Below are 20,518 nucleotides of genomic sequence, written 5' to 3'. Positions count from 1 at the left end.
CGGCCCTGCGGCGCCCGCGCCCCGCCGCTCCCCCGCCCGCCCCGCCGCTCGGCGCGGCAGCTCGGCGCCGGTCCCGGGCGCCCCCGCAACGGCCGCTCCTTTGCATAGCCCCGCCCAGGCGGCGGCGCCCGCCAATGGGAGGCGGCGGGGCGGGGCGGCGGCCGCTCCCCGCTGCCCGGGACGCTCCACGCGGCGTCCCACGGAGTCCTGCCGGTCCTCACTGTCCTGCCTGCCCGCTCCGCGCCGTCCTGCCGGTCCTCACTGTCCTGCCTGCCCGCTCCGCGCCGTCCTGCCGGTCCTCACTGTCCTGCCTGCCCGCTCCGCGCCGTCCTGCCGGTCCGCACCGTGCTGCCTGCACTGCCTGCCCGCTCCGCACCGTCCTGCCGGGACCGGGCCACAGGTAAGCCGCGGGGTCCGAGCACCTGTCAGCCCGCCTGCGGCGGTGGTCCCGACCCGCCCCGGTGCCGGTGTCACCGCCGGGCGGGGGCTGTTGCGGGGGTCGGAGGGACCGGCGGGGGCTGCGGTGGGTCCCGCACCCGGCAGCGCGGCGGCAGCGATGCACGTGGGCTGCAGCCGGCTGCGGCGGGCCCCCCCGAGCGCCGGGGGGTACCGTGCCGAGGGCTGCGGGGGCCGGGCCGCCCCGGCGGGGGGGGGGGGCCGGGCCCGGGGGCGCCGGGCGGGGTGATGCGGGGCGCTCGTGCCGCCGCGGGCTGGGGAGCCCCTCGCCGAGACGTGCCCGGGCATATCCCGGTGCGCTGCCCGCCCTCCCGCGGCGGGGGGCGCCGGCGCGGCCGCGCGGCTCTCGGTGGCCGGGCGGGCCGGGGCTGCGCCGGCGGCTCGCCCCGCGTGGGTCGGGCAGCGGCCGCGCTCCGCGCGTGGCGAGGCGGGGGGGGGGGCGGCGGGCGAGCCGGGGCTTGCCGGGCCGCGCAGCGCGGCTGGTGGGCGGGCGCCCTCCGGCGCAGCGGGGACCCGCGACCGGGCGGCCCCGGGGCGCGCCCCGCGGGCGGCACCGCCCCCCCCCCGCGCTGCACGCCGGGGCGGCGCCCACGCGTGGGCGGCACGTGTGGGACGCCGCGCCGAGCGCCGCAGCCGCGTCTCGCAGGCGGCCGGCAGCCTCGGGTGGTGGCGTCGGGCGAAGGCCGCCGTCCCGTCCCGGTCCGCGGCGCGCAGGGGCTGACGCGTGCCGTGGTGCACAGCTCTGCGCGTGCCGTGGTGCACAGCTCTGCGCGTGCCGTGGTGCAGCTCTGCGGCGGGTGGGCTCTTGGGGCGCACGCTGGGGTGCTCGCCCTTGAAAACACTCCCAGCGTTTTCACCCGTCGTAAGGTGTCAAGCGTCTTTAAGGGCACGCTTAAGCAGTTCAGAGTAAGTACTGACTGCAAGTTCTTTTATTCCAAACACTCGTTACTCGCGCTACACAATGCTTCTCTTCTCAGTGTAATCTGCGCAGTTTTATTTATGATGGTGTTAAGAATCGAAGAAGAAAACAGGCACTCCAAAGAGGCTGAGTTACTATTGCAAGCAAGACAGTGACAATTACCAAGAAGTAAGTGGGGGGCAACGACCAGGTGGAAATCCAAGGTTTTATGAAAATTGACAAGAGTTTTGGAAGTCTTACTTGAGATATCTAACAAGGCAGAGTGTGGATGCCCAAGGTGGACAGTCAGAACCTGACAAAAATCAGTAGTTACGGTTCCATCTATAATTATTTATCAAACGTCTATGCAGTGAATATAGGAATAGAGCCCTATAGCCATAACCCCGGCGGCTCTAGGGGTGAAGTCATCCACATACCGGAGGGATGTCGTGTTCCTCCAGGACCCTGGATTCTCCTTTCTCAAGCCTCTTGTCCACCACAGTCTGTAGCCTGGCTCCTGCTCCCCAGGGGCACGTGGCATGGCGGGCAGCCCTGCGTTTGGGCTGTGTCTGGGTGGGTGCCCCGTGGGACTCTGCAAAGCTGAATGGGAACAGCAGTGATGCACTCTGTCCTATGTTGGGGGGTTTGGTGGCATTTCAGAAGCCTCCTTCCAGCTAGAGTGAGCAACCAGGAGTAGGGAAGCAAGTGTTGCAACCTGGGGGCTATAGCAGTGCAGTGGAGAGAGATGAGAGCGGCCCAGGGTGCTTCCAACCCGAGCTTGGGGTGCCTTCACCTAAAGTGAACATCAGCCTTTCCAAATTAAACAATAGTGGACAATCTTGTGAGTAGAATTACCAAATATGTTGGAAAACCTGCTGATTCCCAAGCCACGTGGAAAGATTCAGATTCAGCCTTTTTTCCCCTATTTTTGCTTCCCTGAGCAGTCCTTCATCTACAAGGCATCCTTCAGGGGTGGCAGAGTCGCTCCCAGCACGGTTTGTACTGTAGGGAGGTGCAGAGAGATGCTGTCCAGAAAAAATGAATGCAGACTAATGAGCAGGAGCAGAGGAATGACTGAGCAAGAGACTGGGACTAGACGCTGCCATACGCAAGGCATGCAGTAGTATTTTCCAGATAACATTTCATTTTTTCCCCCCCTCCTTTTCACTGGCAGTTCTTATTTAGGATTTCAGCTCTATAGTTTTGTGTTCCAATATATACACGTATCTCATCTGGGCTGTAGTTACTGCCGGGCTGTGCTAGTCTGTTGTGCAGCAGAGCAGAAACCTCCTGCGATGTGCCGCTGGCTTGTGCGTTATTGTGGAAGAGCCGCCACCACCGGTGCGCGGGTGTCAGAGCCCCTGAAGGTTGGTCTCGGCACCCCTCTGTCCCAGGCGAGCAGAGACTCGTGGCTCGAGGGGATGGGGTCTGTGTCTGGGGCAGGGACCAGCCTGGCCCATCTCCTGTGCTGCCCTGCCTGCCCACCGCCCTGCCTGCCCCCCGGTACCTGCTGGGCCATGGTCAGACAGAATCACAGAATCACTAAGGTTGGAAAAGACCTGTAAGATCATCAAGTCCAACCTAAAAAAACAAACAAACAAACAAACCAAAACAAACAAACAAACAAAAAACCAAACAACAACACACACACCAAAAACCAACCCACCCAACACCACACAGCACCATACCCAGGGAGAACCAGAAGCACTAACGCTTTTGCTGATGATTTTTTTGTAACCTTTCAGTTACTGATTTCCTTGCCCTTTTTTTCCTGCCAGAATCCATCAGCTGGACACAAAAGAAATTTATAAATAGTTTAGATTGCCAGATAGTCTAATTTTTTTGAAAATTACATTTTCACAGGAAAAAGAAAATGACAGAGCTCCAGAACTGTCACGGAGGTGAACGAACTGCAACTTGCACTGTTGCTTTACTGAAATGCTTTTTATCTCATGCAGTGAAACTCATTCAGCAACTCATGTTTTTGCTGTCTTCAGTAATAAAGCAGTGGGGAGCACACCCTGCTCGCCTTGCTTAGGCAAGTTGTCCCATTAAGACAATAAAAGAGTCCTTTAACAAATTGTGATGTTTTTAAGTTAGAAGATCTCATGCATCTCGAAACAATGGCAGTACATTTTGCTTCCCTCCAACTTACAAGTGCATTGATACCGTGTCACGTTTATATTCCTCTTTGGCAAATAAAATCTGTTGCTCTGACAGTCACCTTGAGATCCCGTGTAGTTTCCAAAGAGGTGGGAGGGTTCTCTTGTTTACTTTCAGCTAATTAGGACCAGTTGTTTTAGTGGCTTATTAGACTATCAGAAATTGCCGCTTTACCAGGGCAGTGCTGTGTGGTTTGGATGTATGCTCCACTTACAAATTAAATGTCTTGGTTCTGGTATTGTTAAAATAAGAAGTAAAAAAAAAAAAAAAACCAACAAAAACCCACAGCTTTGAATTTCGTGCCAGATACTCAACAAGGCATTCATTCCTTGTATCATTATATTGTGGCTTGAGAAATAGCAGGCCTGCTCCACGCTTAATAGTTTTGCTGGCATGGTTGCGGTGCGCTGTTTCCCCCGCCATCCCGGAGTGATACCGTCATGCTGGCAGATGTCCTCGTGCGTGGAGTTGCACTGGCACAGGATTCCTTTTGCCTGTGTAACTTTCTGTATTTGGGAAACTGGTTTAAGCTGCATCTCTTCTGGGGAGATAGGCTGCGAGGGATGTATCCCTAGCTGCAGACCCTTCTGAAGTGCAGAAAACTCTGTAAATACATGAGAGAAAGTGATCATGTTGTGTTCACAGGACAATTTCACCAAAAAGATTGCTGGTGTGGTTTTTTGGGGTTTTAGTGCTGGTTTTTTTCACGAGTACTTCTTTCTTGTATTACAAGGGCACTTTGGAGAGCCGATGAAAATCGGTCCCCTTGTCCTCCAGACACTGGTGTCTTGGCTCCTTTTCTGTTGCCTGCAACTCTACTTCATACATCTTTATGCTCTTGTTACAAGCAAAAGCCTAAATCAAACTCCGGACCAGAGCATCAGTAGCGCTGACCTCCCTGTGCTGGGCAGAGGTACCCGCTGGCGGGGATGAGGGGGCTGCGGGCTCGGAGCTCACCGAGAGGTTGGGTTCGGGCTGTCAGCCTGCCAGCCCTCTGAAGCAGTTGTGTGTCGCCCCTGTTGAGCCTGTCTCCCCCCTTTTTATTTTTGCTGCTGCATTCAGCCTGTAGCTGAACCCTAACGCTAAACCGTGTGCTTCTCCCTGGGCATTGGCACTGAGCTCCCTCTTCGCCATCTTCCGAGATGGTGACAAATCTCCTTTATTTATTCGGTAGTGTCAGTAACCTTTACGCTATTTACAGGCTGTGATCATGCCCCTCCCGAGATGTCTGCAAGATAAATTTAGCTCCCTTAGCTTCTCATCGCCAGTCCTCGCTGGCTTGCGCTGCCTTTCCTTGTAACAGCTAATGAGACACGGCCGTGTGCGGGAGCTGCGGCGAGGGGTGACTCACTTTCTATGCTCGTCCGGGGCAGACTTCATCTCAAATGAATCTCGGTCGTTCAGAGCCTGGGGAGCCCGTCCAAGTGTCCGCTTCCAAAAGGCAGCCGGCAAGGGAGTGGTGGGGGATTAAGCAGAGGAGCGCAGAAAAAGCCTGTGGAGGAATGCTGCTGTGGGACGTTGTGTTCGGTGCCCGGGAACGGTGCAGATGGGAGGGGAAGGGGGCTGTGGCAGGAGGGGCCAGGGGGTGCTCAGGGGCCCTGCAGTCCGCTCCCTGCTCTGCTGCTGGAGCCTTGCAGGGGATGGGTGTCCCGGCTGAGCCTTTCCTCCTCCCGAGGCTGTGGAGCAGGATGGCTCTGGTTGAAATGCCAGGTTTTCCCGGGTGGTTCAGGCTGTTCAGGGTGGTGGCCTTCACAAGAGCATTTTCAGGTGTGCGCTATTCCTGGTGGGTGTTTAGAAATTAACGAATTTTGCTCCCAAGGCTGGTTGAACACTTTCTCTCCTGATCTGCTGCACAAGGTTATGGGGAAAGCAAAATGAGGATTGGTCTAGTGGGGGTGGATTTTATTCTGTTTCTGTCATCGCGATAAGAACCCACCTAGAATATGCAGAAATGAACAGACAGCCCCAAAACTCCAAATAAATTGCTCGGTTTTGTAGCTTCAGTTTGAGTTGCTAGTTCTCGGTGAGACTCAGGTCCTGTGTTCCTCTCTGAGCCGTCCTCGCTGAAGGTGCAAACTGTTGCTCCACTGAGGCAGGGGCTGTTCTGCCGTTAACTTCAGCTGAGCCATTAATTCACCTCAGGAAGGATCTGGATGGTGTTTTCGAGGGAAATGGGTGCTTGTTCTGCTGGTCCTCTGAGATGTCTGCCAAGCGAGCCTGCACAGAGTGAGAACATGTGCGGAGCAAGAGCCTGGGCAGCCTGCATGGCTCCGGGCCGGCACAGTGGGGCCGCAGGTGCGTGTCCTGTTCTGCCGGGGACATGGCTGGCCACCGGCGTTTGGTTGTGTCAGACCAACACAGCCACGCTGGCCAGAGCTGGGCTGCTGGGTCCTGAAGCTGGGACTGAGCTCTCTACCGATAGTCTGGGGTGCTCAGACCTACAGCCGGGGCTGGCAAAGTCCACTGGCCTCCTGCGAATCAGTGACCTGAGCAGTAGGTGGGTCTACCTTAATACTGGAAATGAAATTTCATTTGTTCCATTCTGAAGGCTGCGATGTGGCAGCAAAACCAAGTGGTTCATCCCCAGCCTTGCTGGGAAGCCGTTCCTGAGCTGCTGGAGCAGCCTGCCGTGTGGTGGGAGCAGGCAGCCTCCTCCTGACACAGTGACATCCGTGATGCACAAGAAATGCAGACTGCCATCCTGGCCAGAGCAGAAACTTGTGCCCAGAAAAGGGCACGCTGCTCATCTTAAAAGTGTTGGGGCTGGCTGTGACCTCTCTGCCTTCTCTTCCTCTCTTCCTCAGGCTCCCGGCCCCTCTCTGGCCCCGATGGACTGGCAAGAGAGCGAGTACCTGGATAAGCATGGGAAATATACCCCCTGCAGAAACTGCATGCCCGGGCAGGAGCTTTCCAAGGTAAATTGGCTGTTCTGGAAGGACCGGGAATCATCTGGCACCAAGGCTTTTAGAGTGCTAGGGGAATCCTCTGCCATCCTTCTTTCAGGATAATCTTAGGTCCTGGCATGTTGGGAAGAGCTGGGACTCCGTGGGAAGGGACGGTGAACAGTTTCCCTCACCTTGGATAGGAGGGCGAGACGATGGAAGTAATGAGTGGTGGGAAGGGATTTCGGGTTGCTGCTCGGGGTGCCCTCTTTCCTTTTTGCCTATGAAAGTCTAAATTTTCTCCTGGTCTGTAGTGTCAGGTGAAGCCACGCTGCCCAGCCAGGCTGCATGCTTGCATGGGCACGAGCCGAACGCTGCTGCAGCAGGGGTCCAGCCCAGCCTAGGTGGTGGGACTGGTGCTTCCCACCCAGGCACCCTGCAGGGTCTCCCCTGCCAGCGGTGCATTCCGGGGCACACCGCTGCCAGAGCTTTCCTCTTCTCCCTAAATGCGGCCAGTGGGCCCCAGCTGGGCAGCAAACAGCTTCCCTGCGTGTCTCCATCGGAGCTGCTTTGGTGGCGGCTGCTCTCGGCTGGGTTCTGAGGACCCTTTGCATGAGCAGTAACCCCTCCACCCTTTGGCCCCAAAGAAGGGACGCTGTTCCCCTCGGTAGCACTTTGGGACCTGAAGTGGCCTCTCGCCACAGCCGTGCGTCCGACCTCATGTCTTGCAGGACTGTGGCGACGACGGCGGGGGGGATGCGCAGTGCGTGGCCTGCCCTCCCAGGAAGTTTAAAGACAGCTGGGGGCATCACGGCTGCAAGCCCTGCCTCTCCTGCACCCTCATCAACCGCGTCCAGAAGTCCAACTGCACGGCGACAACCAACGCGGTCTGTGGGGAGTGCCTGCCGGGGTGAGTGGGGCCGCATCCTGGCTGGAGCACAGCCGCAGTGGTCGCACCTGGGAGCGTGCAGGGAGGGGAGGACAGAGGGGGCTTTATCTGAGGCCACCCAGAACGTGGGACGTAAGAGGAGTCCTGGTGACCCAGGGCTGCCTTTTTGAGGACACTGCTAATGACATGGAAATCGAACCCATCTGATGCCCCCCTTGTAGCTCCAAAGAAGGGAACCTGAAGGCTCCCGTGAAACAGCAGTGGAGGAAAACTCCTTCCAGGCCTGAGTTTTTCCTGTGGACACCAGGGTGGCTAAGCCCTGGAAGATGAGTGGCTGTAGACCACTACAGTTGGTGGTCCCCAAAGAGGAAGACTGTGCCTTGGTTGATGGGTTTGAGGACTTGCTGAAATGAAGACTGCTGCAAACACCCAGCCTGTGAAACGCCTGGGGGCTGCAGACCACGTGCTGGCGAGCAGTGGGACTCGGGGCAGAGGAATGAGTCGGGGCTCTGGTTTATGAGCCTCTTCCCAGATGCAGTTGTAGGTTGAGGTGTTTCTGTGCCTTTATGGAGCTATTAATCACTGTTGCCCACTTTAGCAGACGTGGGACGGGGTGGGGGAGGCTGTTTGAGTGATGTCGCTCCTTGGCAGAGGTGGCTACAGACACAAAAAAGTAGCTGTGAGTACAGCTTCAGCCAGCGATGGAGAGACCTGCTGCCTTGGGGCGCCCTGTCCTGCCGGGGCAGGAGGGGTCAGACAAACTGCCTGTCTCTCGGGAGCTGGGCTGGCGGGGGTTCGCCGTGGGGCCGTGCGCTGCTGAGACCTCTGCTCTGTTGGCAGGTTTTACCGCAAGGCGCGGATCAGCGGACAGCTGGATTGGGAGTGCATCCCTTGCACCAAGCAGACTCCCTCCTCCGAGCGTCAGTGTACGTGTCGTCCCTCGCCGGCTGGGGGGGCAAGGCCCTCTGGGGTAGAGGGGGTGGTGTGGACATGGCGGAGCCGGTTCATGGTTCGTGCTAAGTCATTGTGACCGTGTCAAAGGCATGCACTCAAACGTGCACCATCCTTTCACTGATCCTGCTCGCTGGCCAGGCTACTCAGCTGGCCACAGCACAAGCCACTGTCCCACAGACCTGCTGGAGGGGGCACAGTCATTACACATGAAGAGGGACGGGCAGGGAGTGGGTGGCCCAAGCCTCGGGGTTAGGCTTCAACATTTTGTGGCTGGTGTGTTTGCAGGTCAGTACAGAACAAACCTGGTGAAGGTAGCTGTCCCCACCGTACCGCCGCAGGACACGGCCCTTCTTGCACTGACCAGCAGCGCCCTGGTCATCATCGTACTGGTGCTTCTGGCACTCTCCATCATCTACTGCAAGCGGTTTTGGAAGAGCCAGTGCCAGCGAGGTGAGCCAATGCCTGCAGTGCTTCCCCTCCTTCTCCCTTTGCTGTTCACATGTGCCCGTGGCCCCCTCCTCGCTGTGTAGAGCATTGCCCCTAGCATTGCTGCTCTTGCAGCATGCAGTGACCCAAACATTCCTCTGCTCATACAGAATAAACACCTCATCCTGCTTTTTACAGCTGCAGGACCTCTCTTGTACTTTGCCTGCTCAGAGACACAGAGGAGCCTGCCTCCTCCTCAGTATCATCATTAGTCAGAGGAGAATGCCGTTTCACAGTCAGAACTGGCTAGCCTCTCTTCCTGGGGTTTCTCGGGGGTGGGCTGAGGTTGAGTGGCTTTTTCCAGGGCAGGACCATAGAGGTGAGGGAAGAGGGCAGCAGGTTTGGTGGCTGGGGTTGGGGCATGTTGGCATCCAGCAGCATGCCAGGGAGCTGCTGGCTCCCGGCTCCTTGCCGGCAGACATACCGCACGTCTGAGGACATGCTGGGGAAGCAAGCCAAGCCTTCGTTCAGACTGGTTCTCCTCTATTCCTCAAGTCTTCCTGAGGACTCAGAACTTCTCAGACCAGCGAGCAATGTTCCCGACCGCAGCGGCGCCCGGCAGATTCCTGTGTGAGGAGCAGATGTCTGGTCCCTGCTGCCTGGGTGTGAAGAACCTGAGCCCCTGCTACAGGCAGGCAGAAGGTACCTGCTCCTGTCACCTTCCTTTCTCTGGGGGGAGGGAGGGTGGTGCTGGGCTCCAGCTCGCACGGTCCTAGGACCTACTGAGATGCCCTTAGGCAGGAAGGACGGAACTGGACAGTGTCCGAGTCCCACCAACATGTGAAGTTTGGGACCCCTCTTAACAAACGCTTGCAGACCTTGTGCCAGCAGTACCAGAAATGTGCACGCGGAGCCCCTGCGGCTCCTGATCCCCCCAGCCCGCTCCTGCTCTCCCTCCGACTGGGGGAGGGATCGACCCCACTCAAAACTTTGCAGAAAGGCACGAAAGTGGCTTTGCTTGGTGGTGGTGCAGGGGACAGGGGTCTGGCCTCTAGCAGGGTGCTCCCGGCTCTGCCCGCAGGCCCTGGGCCGATGGGTTCAACAGCGGGGCTGGCAGACCCCCGGAAGGGGCTGGGGCAGAGCCCAGGGTTTGCTGAGCCATGCCTGTTTCTGGTTTCAGGCCCTGTGGAAGCGGTGCAGTTCATTTCAGACGGGGAAGCCGTGGGTCTCCAGCTTCCCTCTCTCCAGCCGGAGACGGACTTGCCGCCAGCCGTCACAGTCAGCACTGCCTCCAAAGCCCAGCTGGGCAGGAGTCTCCTGGAAAGCCAGCCCCTCATACGGGCCTCCGGCCGCAGTGACTGCCTGGTTGGGGTCCTGCCGCCCTCCGACCCCAGGCAGGGCCAGCCAGGCACGGTGGAGGCCCTGGCCCCCCTCTCCTCCTGCGCCTCCGAGATGCAGCACAAGTGGCCACACGCCCCAGTGGAGTGCACCGAGCTGGACCTCCAGAAGTTCTCCACCCAGGCAGAGTTTGTGGGCAGCGAGCGGCCAGAGGACGCGGCGAGCCGGGCGGCACAGAGGATCCTGGCAGAGAGTGGTGGCGTGGGGCGGGAGGGGGCCCGGCACCTGCCCTCCGCCTTCCCAAATCCCACTGCCGAAAGCGGAGAGCAGCCGGTAAGTCCCTCCGGCCTCACTGCTTCTCCGAACTGCTGCCAGACACCTGAGGCTCAGGCACAGGGCGCTGGGCTTGCTGGTGGGTTTAGGGATGTAGACTAAGGTTCATTAATGTCAGGGACTAACTGGTACTTACAAAAAACAATTTGCCAGATGTTTAGTGATGTGTCACTCAATGGGCCATCAGCCATGGAGACGTGACCTGCTGGGATGGTTTCAAACACCCAAAAGACCAGAGTCGATTTATTGCGTGTATGACCATATCCTTAACTGATGTGCTCTCAGGTGATTCTTGTCCTCGTTCTCCAGAAAGCTGACCTGGCAGCAGGGGGGGGGGGCTGGTTCCTCCTCCCTCTCTGGTGAGCTTGTAATGAACCCGATGACTAACGTCACTGAGGCTCAGAAAATGTCTGGCAGAGAAATCCCTTTAACAGCTTGGCTCCAGGAGACCGTTTATGGAAGCAGTTTGCTGGGAGGCCCTGGAGCATCCCGAGGAGTCGTTGGCTCCATGGGATGGTCGTGCTGGAAGGAGAAGCACCATTCCTCTGAGCCTCTGTGATGGCCCTGGGAGCAGTGAGAGTGACATTGCTGGTCTCACCAGACTGCCACCAACCTTGGGGTCTTTGTCTTACCAGGTGAATGATGCTCAGAGCCTTGTGACTCAGATCAGCAGCACAGCAAAGGGTAAGTGTCTTTGCAGCCTCATCTTTGTTCTCCAAGTGCTGGGGTAGCGGGGAGAGAAAGATTCTTGGAAGTGAGCTCCTCCAGAAGCCCGCCACGGCTATGCGGAGGTGCCAGTTGTCACAGGGACTTAGCTGACTTTCCTGGCCTTTGGTGCTAGTTCCCAGGGTAGGTTTTCTGTGATACTGCCTTGAATGGTCTGTGGGTGGGTGGCGGATGGACGCCCAGTTGTCACCAGTTACCAGCCTCCCTGGGACTGAGCCAGCTCCATGTTGCTGAGCTCTGAAAGTGATGTTGGAGGAGATACCTGCCCTGGCAGGGTCGCATTTCACCTGCTCACCAGGGACAGGGGCTTGAGTCCAGCTGCTCTCTTTATTCTTGCCCTAGCCAGATAGGTTGGGTTCTAACCTCACTTTCCTGTGTTGCTGCCCCAGGTCTGCCGATAGCAGAGCTGCCCCATTCCTTGGTGCAGTCACTTGCCTTCTTGTTGGACCCTTCCTTGAATGGTGTGAAGAACTTCAGCCACGTGGCACTGGAGCTGGGGGTCACACCCCAGTTGCTGGGACGGATATCAGGATTTGAGCAGCTCGTCGCTCACTTCACCTACTCGGGAGACGCGGTCACCATCCCGCTCCTGGCCCAAGCTCTGCAGCAGCTCCAGCGGTTCGATGCCTTGCTCCTACTCTGCGACCACTTCGCGCTCAGCCAGGCTCAGGGCCACCAGCGCTAGAGAGATCAGGGAAGGGACGGAGGAAGCTCCAGGCACTGTATGTACTGGTCAGGAGAGGATCCGGTAGCCCTGCGGTCACATAATCTCTGATGTGTACATGCGGAGTACATGGAGGTGGTCTTTGCATGGCGGAACAGAAAGACGCGAGGGGGAGCGTCCCTCCTCGGGGGAGTGCTGGGAGGCCACAGCCATGCCTCCTCCCAGCCTCCACACGGGAGGGTTGGCTCAGACCCCTCCGGAGGCCATTTTTCTCTGGCTGCATTTACACCTTTGTCTGGCAGTGGAGTGCCGTCAGTCGCTGTGCCGCCTGAGCTGTGGTGCTCTCGCTCTGCAGTGAGCCCCGTGCTGCCCCAGCTGTTGGCACGGGGTCCCTTGGCCACGGGGCTCAGTCTCCGCGGGCAGCCACCTGCCTACAGGCTCAGCCGTCGCCTCCCTCCCATTCCAGCTTTCCTGTTCTTTGTCTGGCCCACGCTCTGCTTTCTCGGGTGCCAGTTGCCACTTTCCCAGTTTACTTTTCACTTGCTCCTCTCCCTCTGCAGCGGAGACGGTCCTCGACAGAGGACCTGGCTGTGGCTGCTACGCCGGGTTCCGGCCTTCGGTCTCCCTGTGCCGCCCCAGCACCTGGCGCTTCCGCTTCACGTCCTTTTTGTGAAGCAGTGCAGTTTTCTTGCAGGAGAGCCGGACTGATCCCCGGGCTGGGTTGACGTATGTCCTTGGTACGGCGCGGGGCTGTGGCTGCTGGCCTGGGGAGGCTGCTGGCTCGCTCCCCGGGCTCCTGCTGTGCGCCCCGGCCCCGCGGACGTCTGCCGACCGCCGCAGCTTTGCAAACCGCCCTGCGCTGACCCAGGGCGGCAGAGGCAGGGCTGGTTCTTCCCTGCGTGCCCGCGGAGCAGCCGGCGCGGTGCCAGCGCCGGGCAGCAGCTGGAGGCAGAGAAGGCTGTGGCTGCGTCACAGTCGGCGGTGACGTCCCTGTTTCCCATCGCGGCGGAGCCGCCTTGTTTTGAAATAGCCTTTTTCTTTTTTTTTTCCTGCCTAAAAATGACCTACTCCTCTCACTTCCCCGAGGAGCTGCTGGGCGGGGAGCGCCCATCTGCTTCCCCTCTCTTCCTCGAGCGTCTGTCGGCGCCTCCGAGGGCCCCGCCTGCGCCGGGCGCTCCTGCTGTCGGGGGTCGCGCCGCGGGGCGCGTGGCCGCGGGCGCGTGGGCCGCTCTCCTGAGCCGCCGTCCGCGGCATTCCGCGGGGCCTCGCGGGGGGGGGGGGGGGGGGGGGCGCGGCCGGCGCTGCTGCCGCCCGCCCCCGGCAGCGCGGCGCGTCTGCGGCGGGCGGGGCGGCGCGGGGGCGGCGCGGCACGCGGGGAGCTTCCCGCCGGCCCGGGGCCGGTTCCGCGGGTGCCGTTCCGCTGCGGCCGGGGGCGCGGCGGGCGGCGGTTCAAGGGCGGGCGCCTTTGGGTGGCTCCGGCGGGTGTCCCCGGGCGCCCGCGCTGTGCCGCTCCGTTCCGCGGTAGCGCGCCGGCTCCGGCGAGTGCCGCGCGCCCCGCGGCGGGGTCGTTGCCGGCAAGCGGCACTGTTACCCCGCCGCCCGCCCGGGGAGCGCCCAAGTTTGCCTCTTGTCTGAGCGCAGTGCGCGGCAAAGCCGGCGACCGTCGACAGGGCCGCCCCTCCGGCAGACCTGCCCGACCGGGGCTGCCGAGAGCTGCTGTTCTTCGCTCTTCTCCCCGCTGAGTGCTGCTGGGACCTGAACGCGCTCAGCGGGTGGTGGGTAAGGGGAGACGTGGGCAGTTGCAGCTGGATGTGACGCTTTCTCTCCCCCGCTGTTTGCTTCTTCCACAGTCAAGGTCGTTCTATTGCTCTTTGCTCCGCGAGACCCCGAAGTAGTAGACCTTGTACCCATTTTGGGCTGGGGTTAGTCAGGCTCTCGTTACACGCCGGGTCTGTTGCGGAGCACTGAGGAAAAGTATTGCTAAAGCAAACTCAGCCTGGGGTCCGGGTTTTTTCATTTGAGGTTTATCTGCGGCAGGGAGAGAAGGTTTGCATTAATCATGTAACAAAATTGAATAAATATTTAATCCCTCTGTGGACACACACTTAGTCACTTCCAGCAGGAATTAAGCCTCGAGGCTGAGGAGGTGCCGTGTAGGGCGGGTGTGTGCCGTGCCACATACAATGTGTGGGGTGGGTTTGTGCCGTGCCGCAGCTCCTGGCCCACCAGGTGCTGCCCCTTGAGCCCCAGCCGTGCCGCTGGGCATGCTGCCTGTGGCGCTGGGCGGGCAGGAGCTGGCAGCGTGAGGCAGAGGTGCTTTTAAGTGTGTTGTAACTGTTCTCCGTCCCACGCAGAGCCTCCTTTGTGGTCTCGGTGCAAGTCACCATGGTTGGTGCCCCAGGGAGGCTTGACCCCCCGTGAGAGCGTTGCAGGACGGGGCTTTTCAGCAGTGGAGCCCCCCCAGCTCCCACCCAAGGGCTGCTCCCCACTCACTGGTGTCTGTGGCAGGCACCCTCCTTCCAGCTGCGGTGACAAAATCAGCTGTGTTTACACGGGCCAAAATTTCTACAGGTGGCCTCTAACTCACCCGCCTTGGGAGCCCTTTGGCTGGATTGCCGCAAGTGCAGCTTGGGCTCCCCTTGGGAGATGGGGAATCACGAGAGGCTGAAAAAAAGGGGGCATAACGCTGCGGTTTGGACGTTGGAAACAGTGGCAGTCCCTGGGCAGTGAATTTCTTTAGCTGGGAACCAATGGACTACATACTTGACTTTTGCTTTTTAATAGTATTTTCAGCACAATACATGGAATGTAAGGGAAGGAAATTCCCATAGCGCTGGATCTTGCGTTGCAGCATCAGGAAGCTGTTCGTGCCAAGCTGGCATGGCTCAACAAGAGTGGAAAGAAATCAAATAATTCAGCATCTGTGCAAACTTTAGCTGGAGCTGAACAATGGAAATAGTCTTCTACAGCGGGATTATTTTTTTACAAGCGATTGTTTTTGACACCACTCTTGTCTGGAAGTCTGATTTGCAGAGGAATTTGTATGATAAGTTTAAATCCAGCCCTGTTCTGGAAAGCTTTTAAGCATAGACTTAAAATAGGCACATACTTAAATCCTGCTGAAGTGTTCACTAAAGTCAACAATTAGTACATCCTTGGGTGCTTTTCTTGAACATGGTGCCTATATGAACTGTACCTACAATATGCTTTTACAGAAGCAGGCAATGCTGAAGAAACTCAGTTTTAATGATCTGGGCACACTTCTCAGAAAAGTCTGCAAGTGTTAAGGGGAAATGCCCTATGTTTTTTGGATTACTTAATAATGCAGACTCTGGTGCTTTTAAAAAAAAAAAAAACAAAAACAAATACATTTCTGTAGCCATGGTTTACCTAGGGAAATACATGGTATTTTTTATGGTGGATGTTATTTTTCTCTAAGGTTACGAATAGGTTATTTATATTTTTGTAAATTCTGTGTCATTACCATTGTAATTCTGAAGTAGAGTTGTTCCTGTTGTTTTTTGAGGTGATGTCTGTATTCAAATAAAGCAGTAGCTGAAGCTCCTGCCCTTTTTGTTAAACAAGGGGCTTGTGCGTGCCCCACATTCCTCCCAGACCTGGTGCTCTCCAATGCTGTGTGTTTGCGGTTCAATAAATTTCAGGGTCGGAGGTGGTGATGCTCAGCGAGTTTGATTCCTCTCCCCTCCTGCCTGTGTGTCTCTGTTGGGCAGGGGCAAAGAGAGGAGCAGGACCCCCAGCCCCTGCCCGCCCGTGGGTGCGGGGTGGGTGCGGGGGTCCCGCGGAGGGGTGTGTCTGGCAGGGGCAGGTGGCGCTTTTCAAAGCAGATGCTGTAGTGGCTGAGTCAGTCATCCTTGGGATGCTGGGGTGGGTATGGGGCAGGAACAGCTTAAATGGGTGCTGCTGGAGAAGAGCAGCCGTGGCCCTCGGCCCCTTCCCGGTGAGGTGCCTGCCCTGCCCGGGGCGGGCATCAGCCGCTATTTGCTGTGCAGGTTTAATCTTCCTCAGAAGGGTCAAATCCCAGGCGGGGTTCATCGTGTGGCCTGGGGAGAGGGAGGTGGCAGAGACCCTGTAAAGGATGCCCAAGGAGCTCCCGTTCCTGAAGCTTCACTGAGGAGCAGTTGTTCTTTAAGCTCAGTAATTACAGCGCTCGTTAAGTCTGTTCATGCCCTTACACTTGGTCTATTCTTTAAAATAATTATTCGAATGAAGAATATGATTTTATTTTCTAATTAAAGCTTATTATACTTGTCCAAACTCTCACAGGCTTTATAGGTGCAGGTATTGCTATAGCTCATTCCTCTTGTGAAGAATACCCCCACACGATGCTGTCGCGTGCAGCCCTGCATCGCTGACTGTGCCTCTGCCCTTAAAGCAATACAGTCAGTGTGGATAGAGAAGCTTCTGACATCAAGGCCCAGAAGAACCAGGCATTCATCACTGAATGCAAAACCATAGTATCGGTAGAGGTATTCAGCGTGCATGGTTTCCAAAGAAGCCTTTTCCACGGAGTTCCCTGGGGGCATTGGGACCTCTGTTCTCACAGATGCTTGAAATAATACACCGCGAGTTCACAGTGAAATGAATTTGCTGCTGCACTGAGAACAACCAGCCTTACTGAAGGTCTGCAAGGAGTGAGTGACCCTAATGTCTCTGCCCGCACCGACCCCGAGAAAAACCAGAGGTGGATGGTGCAGGCAACCGTGCTGCCGGCTCGGGAGTAGCCCGGCCCTCCCACCAGCGAGGCAGGTCTTGCCACCTGGGCAGAGAGCCCAGCCCAGGCCGAGCAGCTTGCCGGAGGCTGCTGGCTCGCTGCAGGAAGGCTGTGCTTGGAGGAGAGCACCAGAGGTGTATCTGTTAGGAGAGCGGCCTCTTGCATGCTGTTGGGATGGGAATTCGGAGTATGCCTTGCCTTACCTTCGAGTGGCTCCTGGTTTTGGGGCTGTAACCATCCTCAGGTGTCTGAGGACTGGGCACGCTGCAGTAGGTAAGGCATGGGGCGTGGGTGGGTTTGGCCCTACCTCAAGGGTCTGCTCTTCTGGAGAAGTCCCTGGGGTGACCACTCCCATGCAAAGCAGACGCTTACACCCAAACCAGGAGCTCCCTGTGAACAAGAAGTTTGCACCCCGCTCTGCTTCTTGCCTCAGAGCGTTTGTGTTGTCTGGTCTCGCCTCATTTTTGGCTGATGCACAAGGAATGATGATGAACCATGTTCTACTCAAAGTACTTAGGATGCTCATTCTCAGCACTGTGATCAAAGTAGACATCTGTGGACCAGAGCTGGCAGGAGGAACAGACTCCGTGCAAGGAGAGAAGTGTGGGGTTGGAAACCAGCTCCGAGGTGGTCAGACCAAGGCTGACTCCTACCTCTCCAGTTCCTGGTGCCTCATCAGGCACAATTTGCAGAGAGGCTGGCAGCATATCAAGATGCTGGGGTACACACGGTCCTCACCTCAACTGCCTCCAGGAGGAACATCTCCAGCTGGGATGCAAAACTGATACAAAGGCATTCAAAGCACACGGGCCGACTGCCTGACAAGCCTCCAGTTCCAGAGGAGGATGCCAGTAAATGCCATTTGGCCTGCATGAGGCATGTGCACTGGGGGTTCTCCTGAGCTGATCTCTGGAGCAGGAATGCAGACGTGTGTCCTGCCTTTCACCGCGGCCACAGCTTGCAGCCAGTCATCCTGCCAAGCCAAATATTCCTGTCCAATGGGTTTTTGCTTTATAGAACTTGGCTGAAACGCATGGGGTGTTGAGACACATCACTCGCATCCTCTGACGAAGTAACTGCAGAGGTGGAGACCAGAGACTCTATGTCCTTGTGTAGACCAGTAAACCCTGAGCTGACTTCATTTAAGACCCACTGAGGTGCTGTTGCAAGTCAAGTTGGTCTTTGCATCTTTCTCACAGGGAGCTCCCATCTGAGGGCACGTCCTTCTGCCCAGTGAGCACCGAGTCGCAAAGCGGAGATGATGGAGAGGTCTGGCCCGGCTGAAGGAGATGTTCCTGCTGGTGAAATGCTCCGGGTGGGATCCTGCTTGGCAGCCTACAACAAGCGCCAGGCTAATTAATGAGCCTTGGATTAACAAGGACTGCATGATCTGTGAACAGTTAAGTCAGATGAGCTTCCTAAAGTTTCCCTCACGTGCAGATTCTGGATGCATAGAGCAAGTGCTTTTACAGTAAGACCTTTTTCCTGAAATCCTGTGTTTGCTTGTCCATCTTTGGTCTGAGATGGTCTGGACTAAAAACAATGGTGCATGAAAATACAGACCAAAAAACTACTTACAGGGAGGAGATGGCAGGAAAAGGGACCACGTGACCGGAGAAATGCTGCTCTTTTCTCTGTAGAAAAGGGTCAGACAAGGGAAGCACGTGCTCCTCAGGGAGTTTGGCTAAACTGCAGAGCTGAGGTGGAGGGAGCAAATAGCAGAAATGGTGAAGAATGCTCAGTAACACCTTGAGCTTTCCTGCTTTTGCACTTCGTTTTCTTGCCTACCCTATCAAAAGCTACGATGTTTAAACAGACCAACAGGGTCTGAAGAAAAGTGAGCCACCGCAAATAAGAGAGTTGGAAAACCCAGCGGCAGCGAACAGAGGCGAGCCCTGCGCAGCTCGGCTCTGCAGAGGTTTAACCTGGCACAGCTGCTTCATTAGCACGCACAGATGCCTGATTGCATTCAATTACATGACAGGTAGAAGAATCTTTCACAAACTTTCAGAGTGCATTTCAAGTGGGTGGAAAACTGTCTGACCGAATTTTTTTGTCAGTTGAAGGTAACTTAAGCCAAGTCATTAACATCTACCTACCCAGCGTGAGTAGTTTGGCAGAATTTCGGTAGGCAGCTGGGCACCAAACCGCACCCAGACTTGGACGCTCACCGGTAAGGAAACTACATTCCCCCCAAAGGTTTCCTTCAAACACCTGCGACAGGCTGTCCTTGGACCCAAGGGTGGGACAGCCATGGAGAAGAGGGAGGAGGGGAGGAAGGTGCTGCTGGCTCTCTCCATGCTGGCATGTGCTGCTGGTCCCTGCTCTCAGCCCGGTGCCCCAGCGTGCGAGGTTGTCCCTGGCCATGCAGACCCCGGTGACAGCAGAGCCAGGGCCATGCCCTGAGCATCCCCCGTGTCCCCAAGCCCAGCAGTCATGATGAGCTGCTGCACCGGCTTTTAGGTGAGGGGAGGCTGGTGGAAATGGCAATGCAGCGGCCACCCGCAGCAGAGGGTCTGGCCCCGCTCTCCAGACTCCCTGCACACGTCCATTACGAGCAGGAAGGAGCAGAAACCCCAGGGGAATGATGGCAGGGAGAGAAGGGGATTCACAGGGGTCAACTCAAGGAGAAAGCCGGTAATTAATTTTCAACTCGTTTTCATGTCAGGAGGGGCAGGCCTGGGTGATGCTCAGCTCCCTTGTGCTCTGCTGCTGCTCCTCGCGTGGGCATTACTCATCCCTGGAGGCATCGGTTGCACTTAGTGTCATAATAAACCACTTCTCCTGCTGGGCTCACCTTGCTCAGCCATACACCTCCATGCTCTCCTTGACAGAGTAATTGTGGCACTGAACCTTTTAAATCTGCTCTGCACCAATTTCTGTGTGCTCCTGTCTCCTCTGCATGGGGGGCTAGAGGACAGTTAAGTCTTGGTTGCTAAAAATGAAGACTTAAATCCATCGGAGAGAACTGAATTTCCAGTCCCAAGTTTCCTTCCTTTTCTGCTTTCCTCTCCTTCCCCACAGATGGTTTTTTATTGTTTGTTCTCGGATTTTCCCATTTTGTATTTTCCACCGGCTTTCCCCTGCGTGCATGGTTCTCATATTACCGCTTCTCTGCAGGACACAAGGGCAATTACAAGTGAACGAAAACACACATTTTACAGCACATTATTGAATGTGTTTGCCAAGAGACAGACATTTATTTTTCTCCTGCCTAACAAACTCACCTGTCAAACCTGTGGGCTGACTCACAGGCACCCTCCAGATGCAGTCTTCAAAAAGCAGCTAAAAAGCTTCGCAATGCGTGTGTTCGGGATGCCAGCATCTCCGGCTGGTTTGCAGCAGCCGCGCAGTAAGTGCAAATATCACCCCATGGCTTTGCTGGGCTGGTGGAACCGCACCCAGGCCCAGGGACTGTCTCTGCCATTAGATTCCCTCCGAATTTGGAGAAGGGGACACCACCCCCCCAGCCCGTGCTGCCCTGGCTGAGTGGACGGAGGGCTGGGGAACTGGACGCGGTGTTTAGAGGATTAGGGGGATGTTAATGAGAGCAAACCGCCTCAACTGGAACCAAACTGTGAGCAACAACCACCACCATCAAAAAAAAAGAAAAAAAAAAAGATTAAAAATGGGAGCCTGATTCCTTTTATTGGCAGCAAAAGTTCCTTTTTAAGGAAAAACATTGTCACTCCAATCATAAAGCCTTGCTGATGAAAAACAAACAGTCTTTGTCTTCGGGGGCAGCCTGATGCCAGTAATTATTACTATCTGTCAAAAATACATTATTATCCCAGTGAAATTCCTGTATTCCTTCCCTGAGTCCTGGTGGTAAATGAGGTTTTTTGAGACTGGCCAGTCTATTTCTGTGTGACAATTATTACGTTAACAGGAGCCAATAGTCTGGATAATGGGCTGATTTTGGATTTGAATGCAGCTTCATTGGGGAACAGAGTTTTAGCAAAAGAATAGTGTGTTTTTGCAACCCATTCAATACCTCTTCAAACTCCCCCTCACATCCTCCTCTGAGCTGGTTTTAAGGAATTATTGGATTACAAAT

General features: G+C 56.6%; 1 protein-coding gene across 1 annotated transcript; it reads left to right on the top strand.

Annotated features, from left to right (window-relative positions):
* The first annotated feature begins 370 nt into the window (after positions 1–370).
* On the top strand, positions 371–12,122 carry EDA2R (ectodysplasin A2 receptor). The gene is made up of 9 exons (XM_059824479.1): positions 371–400; positions 6,322–6,432; positions 7,131–7,309; positions 8,129–8,214; positions 8,528–8,692; positions 9,224–9,370; positions 9,849–10,339; positions 10,975–11,023; positions 11,455–12,122. The coding sequence occupies exons 2-9, from the start codon at positions 6,346–6,348 to the stop codon at positions 11,748–11,750; spliced, it is 1,500 nt and encodes a 499-aa protein (XP_059680462.1). The 5' UTR covers positions 371–400; positions 6,322–6,345; the 3' UTR covers positions 11,751–12,122.
* The last annotated feature ends 8,396 nt before the right edge of the window (positions 12,123–20,518 follow it).

Source organism: Gavia stellata, chromosome 14 (assembly GCF_030936135.1).
Source record: "Gavia stellata isolate bGavSte3 chromosome 14, bGavSte3.hap2, whole genome shotgun sequence".
NCBI lineage: Eukaryota > Metazoa > Chordata > Aves > Gaviiformes > Gaviidae > Gavia > Gavia stellata.
Note: the sequence above shows the minus strand (reverse complement) of the source record. Positions and strands in the feature narration are given on the sequence as shown.

Excerpts from the sequence above, each read along its gene's own strand:
- EDA2R (XM_059824479.1), top strand. The coding sequence starts at position 6,346 with ATGGACTGGCAAGAGAGCGAGTACCTGGATAAGCATGGGAAATATACC. Across the intron at positions 7,310-8,128 it reads TGTGGGGAGTGCCTGCCGGG|GTTTTACCGCAAGGCGCGGA; the intron begins GTGAGTGGGGCC and ends CTCTGTTGGCAG. Across the intron at positions 8,215-8,527 it reads TCCCTCCTCCGAGCGTCAGT|GTCAGTACAGAACAAACCTG; the intron begins GTACGTGTCGTC and ends GTGTGTTTGCAG.